Raw genomic sequence first — 14877 nt, forward strand, 5'->3', positions numbered from 1 at the left:
GCCGTCCAATCAAAACACGCAGCTTATTTACGTCCAATCAAAACACGCAGCTTATTTACAGGTGTTTTATTTCGAGCAAAATGCATCACTGTATATAAATGTAATAGAACACACTGTTGGACAGTACATGCATCATGACTACAAAACATTATTTCAAACATAAAATACATTTATGGAACAAACACACAACACATGTTTTCAGTTCCCCACTCATTCCGAATTAAAAAGGCAATGTACATTGCTTTGCAATTTAACTATAAGCAGCTCATTTTTTCCTCTTTTCTGAATCGGGCTGGTTTATGTTGAACCGTTTGACTCCATGCGTTCCTGTAAGAGATTAAGAAATGTTAGTTCCGCATTAAAGAGGAAAACCCCTCAGCAGATATGCAAGTATAATGCAAACCTTGAGCTTTTGATGGTGCGAGACAGTCCTACAATGTTCATTCTTGGCCTCTTCCTCACTGGCATAAATGGCGTTACACAAGCTGCAGCAGTAGCCCACCACAGGCCGAACAAACTCTGTGCCTGTTGGTATAAAGCCGCAGGTCAGTTGTACATCGTAAGCAAAAGAAAGTTAATAGTTGTCTTTTATTGACAACAGGTGAACGAGTATGTTATCTCATAGCTGTTACAATGTTATGTATTTTAACATGATTGGAATGGTATGCTAACATGTCCCACAACTGGGCTTTTTAAAGGGACAGTTCACTATAAAAAATATTTTTATTGTTTCCCCTCACTTATGTTAATTCATGGTAGACTGACTTATGTGCAGAACACAAAAGAAGATATTTTGAAGACCGTTGGCAAGCAAACGACACCGATCCCTATTGACTTCCATTGTATGAACACATTTCTCAAAATATCTTCTTTTGTGTTTCACAGAGGAAAGTGTCATATACAGGTAAACATGGGGTAAATAAATGACAGACTTTTTATTTTTGGGAGAATTATTCCTTTAATGCTTAGGCTTGTAAACGTTGTGTATATGAATACGCTCTTACCCACGGCAACATCTAGCAGCGAATCTTCAATTGTTTTTTCTGCTGTGTCAACCAGCTTCTCATCCACAGAGTTCACACATTCATTATCCTAAAACCAGTATAATATACAACAGTATTCAATAAATATGTTTTGCCAAATTGACAAACCCTAATATTCCAACAGCAAATCAATAGAGCAACAGATATTTACATTAAGGTTTGGTGTCTTGGATTCATTCTCCATATCAGCAGGTGTTTGTAGAGAACTGTTACTGGATCCATGTTGAAAATACCTAGGAACCAATACGAAGCAGCAAGAGGTAACATCTGAGGTTGATATACAGGAAACAACAACCAGACAAATGCTGCACCTCCCTCAATGCATTTTAACAATGTAACAAGTATTATTCTAAGTTTAGTTTCGATATAAATGAAAGTCCTAAAAGTGCATACAATTATTTACAAATACCTTTTATTTAAATGGCTGTGTCTCATTGAAACTTTAATCTTGGGATGTTTCCCAGCGATTGTAATTTCATTGTTGTTGGCTGCAGCTACAACATTGTGAGCATCAGATGCATGTTCCATTTCAACCAGTCCCTAAAATAAAACAGAGCCACCATATTTAGTGGATGAATCCACAGAATTGGTTCCAAATCTAAGTGTTAATATACGAACCATATGATCGGGGCGAAACAGCCAATGGTGTCTTACTTTTCCATACCGTTCTGCAATGCTTACAAAGTCTGCATCTGTGTATTCATCAGTGAATGGAAGGTTTCTGACTCTGAGAACTTTGCCATAATCTTCCTAAAGTAAAGGAATTAAGACACTGTGTTAGCTGAGCGGTCTTTTAGATGTTTGGTTCTGTTTGTCAAGATTAGTCGAAGTTACCTCCTCATCACTGGACGTTTCCATTATTGCGTCCAGGTTGGTTTCCTTTTGAGCTTCAGCAAATTCTTCAGAGGTCTGTGTCTCAGCGGGCATTCCTGATATCTCTTCACAGGCAGTCGATGAGTATGAGGCTTCCTCGGTCCTCTCTTCTACATCCATGGCTTCCTCGGTCCTCTCTTCTACATCCATGACTTCTTCGTTCTTCTCTTCCCCATGCACGACTTCTTCATTTTTCTCTTCACCTTCTGCTTTCTCAGAGTCAGATTCAACGCTTGCTCTGAAATAAAATAAATCGGATGCATCAGAATATTCAAGCGTATAAGAAATGCACGTTAAACTGAACTCACCTTTTTTTTATATGGGTGTATTTGGTTGAAACCGTCATTCTCAAGACTTTGCCACCAAGTTTAAAGCCCTGCCGTTTAGACTCGGCTTCCAGTTTAGAAGCATCAGAAGCATTCACCATCTCAATTAATGCCTTCTCCACCTGAAGATAAAGCAACATTACTATCTGTCATAGAGAAAGATCATACAAACAAATATTCACAGGTGATATGTTGAAAACGTTTCATAAATATTGCAATGACTTTCATGTGCTTTATATCTGGGCTGCGTTTCCCGATAACGTTGTCTCTTAGTGTGCTACGAAGACTCTAAAGGTATATATTAACTACAGGTATACCTTTTCTACACGTGTTTCCCAAACCATACCATAGGAGGTTACTTTCATACGTGCTACGTTAACAGGTGCTGTCCACAGCCTTGGTGCAGAATTAATAGATATCGATCGCTCGACTATACAGACTGCTTTTTGTGTATAGATCACACGTTTATTGTGCTTGCTCACTGGATGCTCAATTGCCGTGTTCACAGCACGAAGCATGTAGCTTTTGGCCGCGTTTATTAAAACATTATATTTTAATCAAAATTATGAATCACACTTACAATATCAAGAGGAATAATATAAACAAGTATGCCATAATTGTTCAGCCCTAAAATGTGGTATTTTGATATTGCAAATACATCCCTAAAAGGGAGTGAATGTGTGTTTTTTTGCTTTTTTGTAATTTAAATGTTTGCCATGAGATACCTTTGTACCTGTGTTTGGGAACACCTGGCTTATATTATCATAATACAGTGTATGTTGCTATAAAAAAAACCTGAATTTGAAATGAAAAACATCTGAATTTAGGGGCTGCTCCGTTAAGTTCATCTCGAGTTAGACCAACAAGATCTAAAAGCGGCTGAACTTGCTCCCGTGGCAGGCGACATTTTTGCAGAATAGTTTCTTTGGGTATGGCAGCCAGGGGACTAAAATGTTATTTTATGAAATAGTGCACATACACTAACTGGATCCGCGGACAGCGACGTATTTGACACAGCACAGCTTAAGGTATAACTTAAGAACGATGTAAGTTATCATTCTCAGGTAGTAATCCTGATCATTAAGATTGTCATCAGACCTGTTTGACAAACCTACAATGTGTCATGACTCTTGACTATGAAAGTATATAATTATCCAATTAATTTCTGTGAATCAGTTCAAACGGTTGTTTTTAACATTACGAAAAGGTTCTCACTTTTGTGAGTATTATTGAGTTAAGTGTTTGGCCATCTATTATTTTTACATATTGCATCTACTATTTACTGTAGTCTATTTTCTACAGCAACTTTCAAACTATTCGATGTTGTAATGATTCTTAAAAAGGTATAAAACACAGGACAGCATCACCTCAAAGGCTCCCTGACAAAGTATTAAGATCATTTTACCTTTCGATTGTTGCGAACGACACAACAGCCCGCCACTTCTCCCCACTTTTTGCCAATGTTCAGCAAATCATCTTCATTATATTTTTTAGCTGGAGGAAAACCTTTCACCTCAAGGACTCTGCCATACTCTTCCTATAAAAAGGTTTGCCAAGAGTAAAACCTCATACTTTTTATGAATCATTTATGAAGGACCATTTTCTTTCAGGAGAAACACACTAACCTCAGTGCTTGGAATAGAGATCTCCTCTGCATCATCTAAAAAAGCAAGAGAAATAATCAAAAGTACCCGGACACAAAAAAGAAAAAAAACATAATTATGTATGCAGTTATTGAATAGCATTATGTGATAAATACCTTTCGCTCTCATTTCCTCTTTAAATTCATCTAGGGTGAGACAACATTCCTGATTCACAGGTACATCTGACGCCTCCTAAACACAAACAAATTCACATTCTGTTTGACTTTTTAATTGTAGAATAATGCATATGAATTACATGCAATATGAACTATATATATTAAACCTGACAATTTTTATTTGAGCAAATGTATTCTGTATTCCTCACTTCAAACGTTAGTTAACACTTCTGGCGTTTACCTGTTCCATTGCCTCTGTATTGTCTTTTAGAAATTCTTTGTGTTGTTGAAGCTCTTCGGGTTCATTACATTCACTTGGTACATCTGAAACTTTCAGAGTTATGTGTTTTTGTACCTCTGAGCTATCTTGTAGTTCCTGCATTTCCCTAGACTCCATTGATCCATCTGCAATTTCCACAGTATCGTCTTTTGTTGCTTCTTGAAGCTCTTGGGCTTCCTTACACTCCAGTAATCCATCTGCAATTTCCACAGAATCGTCTTTTGTTGCTTCTTGGTTTTCTTGAAGCTCTGTGTCTTCTTTACACTCAGTAGATCCATCTATACTTTCCACAGTTTTGTCTTCTTGAAGCTCTTTGGCTTCTTTACACTCAGTAGATCCATCTGTACTTTCCACAGTTTTGTCTTCTTGAAGCTCCTTGGCTTCTTTACACTCCACTGACCCATCTGTTCCTTCTAAACTGTCCTCTTTTTTTATTTCTTTGTTTTCTTGAAGCTCTTTGGCTTCTTTACACTCCACTGACCCATCTGTTCCTTCTAAACTGTCCTCTTTTTTTATTTCTTTGTTTTCTTGAAGCTCTTTGGCTTCTTTACACTCCACTGACCCATCTGTACCCTCTACAGTTTCCTCTTTTGTTGTTTCTTGGTTTTCCTTAAGCTCTTTGGCATCCTTGCACTCAATTGATCCATCTGCAATTGTATCTTTTAAAACACTCTCTGTATTTGTCGTGACAACATCTGTAGCTATATCATCAGACTTTTTCACATCATGCATGTTTTCCAATTCATCCTGTTCATCCAGAGCCACTGAGGACACTTGATCCTCATCATCATCTTGATTATAATCTTGATCATCTTCCTGATCAATTTCAATGTACTCTTCATCTTCGGAGTTAAGCTCTTCACAATCATCTGCTATTACAGCCACACCTTCGAGATCACTGTCATCCAGCACGGTGTCAGATTGATCCATCTTGTCTTCGGTTTTCTCTTCTGCACTCTCGGCAGTTTGCTTGCTTTGGTCTTTGGAAGGTGATTTTCTGGAGCGGGATCTAGACGTGTTATTCCGTCCTGATTTCTCTTTAGATCTTTCTTTGGAGCGTCTACGTTCGCCCCGTTTCCTAGAGTCAGAACTCCTGCGGGACCTGGACGTCTCCACAGAGGATCTTCGTTTGGGACTGGGAGAGTCTCTTCGAGAACTGTGGGACCTTCTTTGTGGGCTTAAACTCCTCCTCCTCCTCTTGCCGCTCCTGGATACGGGTTCTTCTTTCTCGGGACTTAATCATGAAGAGAAATAATAAAACGTTAACCTTGAAAACAATTGTACATAACACACATACAAACATACGAGAAGAAAACACAAAATCAGTGAAACATATTTACCCAAGTTTCTGGTACTCCGCTGAGAAGCTAACATGGATGGTTTTTCCTTTTAATTTGAGTGTATTGGTGGAATAATGCTTCACCAATTTGCTGGCTTCTTGAGCACTGCCCATCTCTATATAACCCTGTAAAAACCCGGCAAAGTCTTAACACCACAAGAAGAAAACTTTTCAATTGGGGTGTCTTAATAAACTGGTGGTATTGACAATAACCGTGATATTAATGACTGTAATTACTGATAATACTAATATGTTAATATACACAAATGTTAATATACACAAATGTTAATATAATTAATAATTCAGGTCTAGTATCTAGTCGACACTTTAGAACAGAAGGTGGTGGTTTTACACATGTTTTGTATTAAGACACAATAATCGTGTCATAAAAATGTGACTTTTTTCCATAATTTAAATTGATTTGGCTACCCGGCTTGGCAAAAACAGGGAATGTTTTACTGCTCCAAAGCGCTTTGCAATGGCTGTCAACTCGGAGCTCACGCCTTCTCCAGCAGGTAATGGCATGAAGCTCACCACACAAGTCGTCTGTGAAATATGCAAAAATAATTTAGTCTCTCTTATTATGTACAACAATATAATGTCTTCTATAGACTGTTTCAGCGGCAACTAAATTTAACTTCCATTAGACCTCAACAAAGAATCAATAACTGTTGAGAAGTTTTAATTTAATTGACCATTATTCAAGGGATACTTCAGAGGCAAAATAAAATGTCTCCATGTTTTAGTCACCCTAAAGGCATCCGACTGAATATGACTTTGTTCACGAAGAATAATGCAGTCAGAGTTATACCACGTATGCTTTTTAGAATGGGAGTGAATGGGGGGCCATTTTTTAAAGCTCCAAAAAATGCATCCTTCAATCCAGGAACTGCTCGACATGGCTCTGTGGTCTTAAAGGTCTTCTTAAGCGAATCGATTAATTAGTTTAAGATAAATATCCATATTGAGAGCGCTATTAATGTTAATATTAACAAATGTATAGTATAATGCAATGAAAGTCGCTTTGCATAAAAGCATCTGACAAATGCATAAATGTAAATTTATGCATTTATGCAAAAAAAAAGAATGTCTAATTTCATTATCCCGCAGCTGTGCGTGATCCTGAGGTTGTTTTTTCAGGCAAATGACTCTGTGCGGGAGCTTTTGTCAAGGCATTTGGGCATTTTTCAATAATTTCATATTAGAATATTTGAGCTCATAAAAAGGAATATTAATTGTTTTTAATTAACTTAAGACAGAATTCTTTATGTTTTTACTTCATCACAATTATCTTTAAATATTCATAACGCATTAATATAACATTGTGTATAGATTTTTTAATGTTGAACAAATTAGCAGCGTTGGAAATACATAAAAACTACAGTTTAACCGGCAAGGGACCGTGTTATACAAAACGAAAATGCATAATCACAGTCTTTGATGTATTGTTAGCTTGTTTTACATGTTATTTGTGAGACAAAGAAGCATATACCCTGTAGACCTAAAGTTCCTTAGCCGGTTAACAGCAGACAACGGAGAAAACGTGCTGCTCTTCTAACTCCCGGTAACAAAACCGAGATCTCACAAGAATATCTGGCTATATGGTTTATAATGTTGATGATAAATAAAGTAAACTGGCTTGATCCGACTGTTAAGATCCTAAAAAATACCCCGCAACAAAGACGGAGACATGTTTATTACGTGACAGTCATCTGAGGAAGATATTTCCTGCTGATCAGCACCACTTATAAATATTGTTTTCTTTGTCGTTCATGGTCAGTGTCTGTCTTGTTTAACTTTGCATTTGCATCAATAAATATAGTAGTCCTATTTATTTCAACTAAGCTAACTAAGGAATCACAGCACATTTTAAAATAAACAAAAAAGCATCCGGCCAAATTCATTAACATTAGTTGCAGTGAAATGTACATTTTTATGTTCCACGTAGCGTAACTTATTAAAACACTTTTAGAGAAAGAATTTACAAAGAACAACCGCTCCATACAAGTTATGGTAATAAATGAATTATTGTTAATCATTTAATATTACATTGGTATTTTTATACCTAATGTAAGGAAGTAATGTTAATGAATTCTGTGGCTCAACAGTTTGAAATAGGGCTGGGCGATAAATCGATTTTACCGATTAACTCGAATTTGACATTTAAGGCGATTTTTTTTAATGAAAATCGGTTTTCTCTTTAACTTCTACGACCGACGCTCCCGAGTGTTCACACCAAACGCGAGTTGCTCTCTCGTCTAATTGGGACATGTATTTTGTTGAGAGGGTAGCGGCACACCCAGACACTGATCCACTTCAGTGGTGGAAGCGTCACGAACCAAACTTCCCAAGGCTCAGTAATCTGGCCAAAAAACACTTGTCTGTCCCTGCTACAAGTGCCCCATCAGAAAGGCTTTTCAGTGTGGGAGAGGGCATTGTTACATGTAACCGGGCATGCCTCAAGCCAGGGGTAGTAGACAGGCTTGTCTTCCTGGCTAAAAATGTGTAAATGAAGAATGTTGAAACTAAAGTAATGGATGTAGATGTTTCATTTTGTTTACAATTTCAGGGATTCAGGAAAACTGTTTAAAGTGTTGTTTGCACTTTATGAATACCACTGCTGTATGTATTTTTGTACAATCTAATTTTGTCATTTTTGCCACATTTATTTGACCAAAAAGGGACACACAATTAAATTATTTATTTATATTTTAAGTTATTTTGAAGGTGCATTGTGTCACTGTAAGTTTGAGGTTATTAGAAAACTGATAAGCTACATTTTCACTGTTTACAACGGCAGGGCCTGCCATCTCGTTTACAAGCATGTTTCAAGGCTTGTTTCCTGTTACACTTATGCCCCAATGGGAAATTTAGATTAAACTGCATAAAGGAAAATCAGAACAAAATAAAGAGTACATTTGTTTTGAGCAATTTCTTTGTCAGTTGTAGTTTGTTTTTAAATAGAAAAAAAGAAATAGAAAAAAAATCGAAAATCGGGAATAATTTTTTTTAAGCCATATCGCCCAGCCCTAGTTTGAAACATTTAAATATGGTGATGTGAGCCGGCATAACACGCGATCTGGGCATTCCATGTATAAACTTAAAATATTTAAACTAGCTTGCGATCTGAGTGAACAAAGATTTAGGAACACGTACAAAGGATTTTTTATATATTGTAAAATCATTACAGATGAAGTGAGGAAGCGTTAAATAAGACGTGACAACTCTAACGTTTTCTGTAACAGTAACTTAACCCTGTGCTGAAATTCTTGTGAAAAATAAGAATATTCGAATAGCATTTGTCATTTTTTAATAGTTATTGCGGATCGAATATTCTAACATTCATGCACATCGCTACTTTCGTCACCGCCATTTGAAAAAAAAGTGTGATACGTGGTAACTCCGACTGCATTCATCTTCAAGAAGAAAGTCATTCAGTTAGGATGCCTTGAGGGCATGTAAAACATTGGGAAATTGCCTCTGAAATTTCGCTTTAATTAATATACAATAAGATAATATAAATTAAATATAAAATAGTGTTATATTATCACCAAACAGACCAAAAGTTAATTTCTGGACAGTCATATGCATCATTTTCTTGTATTCTAATTTATTTTGCTTACGCTTCTACTGTTCATTCTAAAATGCAATTTTTGTATAGCTGTTTGCAACAAGAAAGCCATTTCAGAGCATCGTTCACCTGGATCATACTGAATGATGACAATGACGACAAGGAAAATTCTAGAAGCTTGCCCTTGACCTTCAAGGGGTTTTGAAGGAAATATTTCACTACATCGCCCGCCTGGTCTGTTGATCCCATCTCCACAAAAGCCTATGAATATTACGTATTTATTACTAGGTTTCATAATTTAGACATGAAACGCATTCAAATATTTGCAAAAACAAAGCATTGAAATCCATACCATCCTAGAAAACATGGTCAATTTGACAATCGCTCCAAACTGGCCAAGCAGTTGTTTCAGGTAAGGTTCATTCACTTCATCCACCTCGAACTTTACACACACCAATTTGCACTGTGTTTGAACATAGCAATGACCTTTAAATGTTAAATCATCTACGGCATAAATTCTTTTTAAATGACCAACAAAAACGTACCTTCTCATTCACTTCTTTTTTATTCAGGTCATTGCTGCTTTTACCGCCTGACAATATGCTTCTGCTGCTCGAGGAACCATTTTTACTGCTTGATGTTTCACCTTTAAGGAAAGAGTCAAAAATTCTAATATTACAGGAACATAAAATAGGATGCTCAGATATAATGCAGATATAGAAAGGAGTAAAGGCAGCAAGAGTCAACAATTTGCGTCCGGAATATTGGCACGTGAAAAAATGAATCCTTTGACAATTCAGAGACACCGTACAAACGAGCGCCCTTAACTACAAACCGCATACGAAAATTTCGGACTGTATGTGCGAAGACCTTAAGACTTTACCTCGCTCCTGTGTTGTTCTAGATTGTGGCTTCTCAGGATTTGACTCGTTCCTGAAACAATGTGCAAATTTTAACAACAAACTAATGAAAGCATGTTTTTAATAATATAACATACTGGGGACTGACACTACCTGCGAGCAGAATGGATCTTCTGATCCCATTCTGGATATCTAAAGGTAGGAAAACAGATAAGACAGCAGAAAATAAATTACCACATAGGAAACCAACATCCTGGTGCATCATGCAGATCTGCTTATTGGATGTTCACATGCACCTCATTATCACGAAGATCCATATTCGGCCTGAACTCAACCTGGTATTATTGTTCTTTTAATTACTACTCAGTGCATGCAGTTTCAAATAAAAGGTTTATAATCTGTATTAACCAAGTAAAAACTTGTTAACCCCCCATCCAACCATCAGACTATATGACCACACATAATGAAAATACAACTGAAGAGAACTCACCTTTCCACAAGACTGAGTTGACTATTAGCATGCTGAGGTCCGTTTATATGCACAGACCAGTCCTACAACAGAGGAAAGAGCCTAGTTTACAAAAATTCACTCAATATGTATCATTTACAGTACATATATTATCTACAAAGTTCATGTCTGTATTGTGAGAACAATTTATCTTTGCAATAGCATTTAAGACACACAAGACATATAGAAAAATGCTTCTCAATGTTGATTCCATCAAATGCGATTCAAGTTCTTTAAAAAAATCATCATTAATCTTCATCTTGTTCCAAACCCAGGCAACTTTTAATGTGGAACTCGAAGGTAACTAGAAGCTGTCAAGCTCCAAAAGTAACAGAACATCATACATTTTAAGTGAATCAAGACAACTTTACCAGTAAAACCAGTATATTACCAATGTGAAGATAGGATTGAAACACACTGACCGACGTAGTAACAACATTCTAATGCAGATGATGCATTTACTCGTTGTTTACAAAAGTCAAAGAAGTAGTTAACTCATTATGACTTTCAACTGAAATACTTAAGTTGGATCAAGAACTGCAGAAATGTAAAAGTTTGCCACAAAAACGATGACATTGTCGCAGCATATATTCTGATTTAGCAATACCCTGCCATGTATAAAATGTCAATAATGACATCACAGAGATCACCAATATTTGGGTATTGATGTGTATATGGTATCTTACCTGAAAGAAATGGAGCACTGTTGTGTGAACAGAACATTTGTGTATTTACCTGAGATACTAGGATTACTCCATGAAGGGTGCTTAAATACAAAAGAAATTCTACTGCTTTGTGTAAAAAACACTGCATAAACCACAGATATGATGCAATTAACTTACATTCATGCATTTGGCGGACGCTTTCATCCAAAGCAACTTGCATGATACTATACATTTCGTATTTGAGAATGTGCAATCCCTGGGTACGAACCCATGACCTTGACATTTAGGCGTGGCAAGCGTCATACTCTAGCTACAAGAAAGCTGAATTTAAACATACTATTTCTCTTACAAAGGCATCACTATATGTTTTTTTTTATTATACTTCTGTATAATTTTGTCATTTTTGAAACTTGACAGCCCCTGCATGGTCTCTGAATAACATTTTTTGCTTTGAAAACAAAGCAGTGTTTAAGTCATGCCAGTCTGGAACAACATGAGGCTAAGTAAAGAATGGGAGAATTTTGGTGTAACCAAAACCTTTGATGGGTTATATACAAGCCACTTTGACTTACCTGTATTGCCACTGTATGTTTATGTGTATTTTCACAAATAAAACTCTGGTAAAAAGCTGGTAATGCAGGATCTGTAAGAGCGAAAATGCTACTTACCTTGTTAGAGAGAACAGTGATCTCGCAGAGTACACAAGCATAGGGAAATACTGGTGGAGTTCTTCCATGGAAGTCTGACGCCTCCTTCCTGTTTGGCACCTTATGAGCCCCTGTCTTCTGGCGATGAGAGGCCTGACCAACATTTCTGCCAGAGAGGTGTGAAGGTTGACTGTTTCTGCTGGACTGCTGTGGGGGACGGCTGCCACCTCTGCTGGAAAGGTTGGAGAGTTGTCCAACAGTTCTGCTGAACAGGTTTGGGATCAGCGGTAATGGTTGCGCAACATTTTTGCTGGCCAGATACGACGGTTGCCCGACATTTTTGCTGGCCAGATACGACGGTTGCCCGACATTTTTGCTGGCCAGATACGATGGTTGCCCAACATTTTTGCTAGCCAGATACGACGGTTGCACAACATTTTTGCTGGCCGGAAATGACGGTTGCCCGACATTTTTGCCGGCCAGATACAATGGTTCCCCGACATCTCTGCTGGACGGGTACGACGGTCGCCCGACATCTCTGCTGGACAGGTACGATGGTTGCCCGACATCTCTGCTGGACAGGTACGATGGTTGCCCGACATCTTTGCTGGACAGGTACGATGGTTGCCCGACACCTTTGCCGGACAGGTATGACAGTTGCCCGACATCTTTGCCGGACAGGTACGCTGGTTGCCCGACATCTTTGCCGGACAGGTACGCTGGTTGCCCGACATCTTTGCCGGACAGGTACGATGGTTGCACAAAATCTTTGCTGGACACATACGACGGTTGCCCGAAATCTTTGCTGGACACATAAGATGGTTTCCCGACATCTCTGCTGGACAAGTGTGAGGACTGCCCGTCATCTCTGCTGGACAGCTGTGACGGTCGCCCGACATCTCTGCTGGACAGTTGTGATGGTCGCCCGACATCTCTGCTGGACAAATATGCGGGTTGACTGTTGTCTCTGCTGTAGTTAGAGTAAGACTGTGACACAGCTGCCATTTTCTGCCTTGCAGGTTCTAGATCATACGCCGCTTTATCAAAATAAGTGTCTTTGTCTTTTAGATGGTTGTATTCAACCACATAATTTGACTCAGAATTTGTGTATGTTTGTGCTGAAGAGCTAGCTGGTTGGACATTTCCCCACCGGTCATCCAAGGTCTGAGCTTGCTCTCGATGATGGGAATATGACGGACAGACAGGTAAATCTAAGGAATACTCAACCGGCTCAGTGTATCTCCTATCCTCCCAGGAGCGACTTGATGAACCGTGTTGAAGTGTGCTGGACCTAGATGAAGACATGTTGGCAGTTTTCTTCTTTTTAATCTCGCCGAGAAGCTCTGGAAGTTTCTCAGCAGAGATGAGATGCTCTGGGAGCTCAGCAAGAGTTTTAAGGTCTCCAGCATCTAATCCACAGCTTTGCAGAAAGGACAAAGCCTTACCAGGTGGAATAGAAGACAACTCTTCTGAGGTAAGAGACAGTGCAGAGTAAATCTGCTCTGGAGATGTGGTGCCGGTTCTTGACCTGTAAGCACCAGACTCTCTGTGATACATATGTTGAGAGTCCGGGTACCCATCGTGACTTGTAGTGAAATCATCTTGCGGCTTTCGGTATGGATTATTATAAGACATGTCCCAAGTGGCCAGGCAACGCCAAGAATGGCAGCTCGTGCAGTATTGGTGGATCTTCACCTGTTAATAAAAGATGGAATGTAACGAGAATGTGTGTTCTCCTTGATTGATATTTATAACAATGATGAGATCAGCTTCGGGATGGAGCAGGTCAACTTGCTCAAGTCTGTCACCCTGATCACGCTTACCTTGAGATGAGAAATCAAACATTCACACTTTTCAGATGTGTTGTGAGGTCTGTGGGTGTGTCTTACGTAACTTTGGAAAAACAGCTGTAGCAAGCCAGTAACAGGGCAACTAGCAGGTTGGTTGTGCTGGAGCCATCTCCATAAATTGCTATACCGTTATTTACTTCATTTTTATGCACATTTATGTTAATAAGGTTCTGCAAATGGTCACCATTTTAGATAGAACTTAACATCTGAAGGTACAAATACTTTATTTGGTTATCCGACTGCGTTTATAATTCTAGTGAAATTTAATATGTCAGACAACATAGCATTTAGCACACCCCATGATGCTAAAACTGCTTGACATTTCGAATCACATCCATTACGAAAATTCACTATGGTTATTTTAACTTATCCTATACACGTTGTATTATTTTTTCCGAGGTTGAAGAGAAATAAATGGTTCGCAGGTAATATTTAGAATGAATGGTTCATCGGTGCGTTTGGCCATAAGGCTAACGTTAAAGGCCCCTGCTGACGCAGTTCGCGGTAATTTGACGATAATTTAAGGTATCGCCGAAGTATAAATGATATACAAAGTCATTAAAAAGTTGATTTTCTTTACTCATACGACTCACCTATAGAATCTGAAGTAAAAGACCGGATCAACGAAGCTTTGCAAAGCGGCCGCTCAGTCGTAAGACGGTTTTCTTCCCTTTTTCGACCGGAATAGCGATATTTCAAAATAAGAGCCAATTCGTGTTGGGTCATCTTCATTTGTGGTGGCAAGTGCTGTCCCTCTACTTTACGACACGTGAATTTAACTTTAAATACCAATAAAATATCAACTGTCAGCATGTCTTTATTCTGTAGGATAAACAATTTCTGCACTATTAATAGTTGCGTTTTTGTTTTTTAAATACATATTTAATTGAGTGTGAGAGATTGCATTTGTAACAAAATTTGTAACAATGTTCCTGCCTTACCTCAGAGGTATCATGGCATGTTATTGCAACAATATTTTTTTAACGCAAACATTATCAACTGTGTTAAATTGTTTTAAAAATGACATATTTTGTAACATCTAAGAAAACAGCTGTGTCCCCCAAATGTTTTTCTGTGGCGTTACAACAACGGATGTCGCCCCTTTAAGAAAAGGTGGAAATCTACTTGGACTACTTCCGGTGTACAATCATTGCAG

At 38.2% G+C, this 14877-nt stretch overlaps 1 protein-coding gene across 2 annotated transcripts; it reads right to left on the reverse strand.

The window, feature by feature from the left end:
* Window positions 1–2: 2 nt before the first annotated feature.
* Window positions 3–14430, reverse strand: matr3l1.1 (matrin 3-like 1.1). Of its 2 annotated transcripts, XM_079479150.1 has the most exons (22): window positions 14315–14430; window positions 11893–13566; window positions 10542–10603; window positions 10205–10243; window positions 10075–10124; window positions 9737–9837; window positions 9544–9654; window positions 9321–9452; window positions 6050–6166; window positions 5622–5746; window positions 4243–5515; window positions 4002–4077; window positions 3868–3902; window positions 3648–3779; window positions 2225–2364; window positions 1878–2154; window positions 1662–1793; window positions 1453–1583; window positions 1195–1276; window positions 1005–1092; window positions 404–525; window positions 3–327 (listed from the first exon to the last, which is right to left on the reverse strand). In XM_079479150.1, exons 2-22 carry the CDS (start codon window positions 13504–13506, stop codon window positions 298–300), a joined length of 4869 nt encoding a protein of 1622 aa, XP_079335276.1. In that variant the 5' UTR covers window positions 13507–13566; window positions 14315–14430; the 3' UTR covers window positions 3–297. The 2 variants fall into 2 exon arrangements, with proteins under 2 accessions (XP_079335276.1, XP_079335277.1); XM_079479151.1 differs by lacking the exon at window positions 14315–14430 and having other exon boundaries at window positions 11893–13635.
* Between the last annotated feature and the right edge of the window lie 447 nt (window positions 14431–14877).

The sequence above is a fragment of the Barbatula barbatula genome (assembly GCF_947034865.1).
Source record: "Barbatula barbatula genome assembly, chromosome: 18".
Classification (NCBI taxonomy): Eukaryota; Metazoa; Chordata; class Actinopteri; order Cypriniformes; family Nemacheilidae; genus Barbatula; species Barbatula barbatula.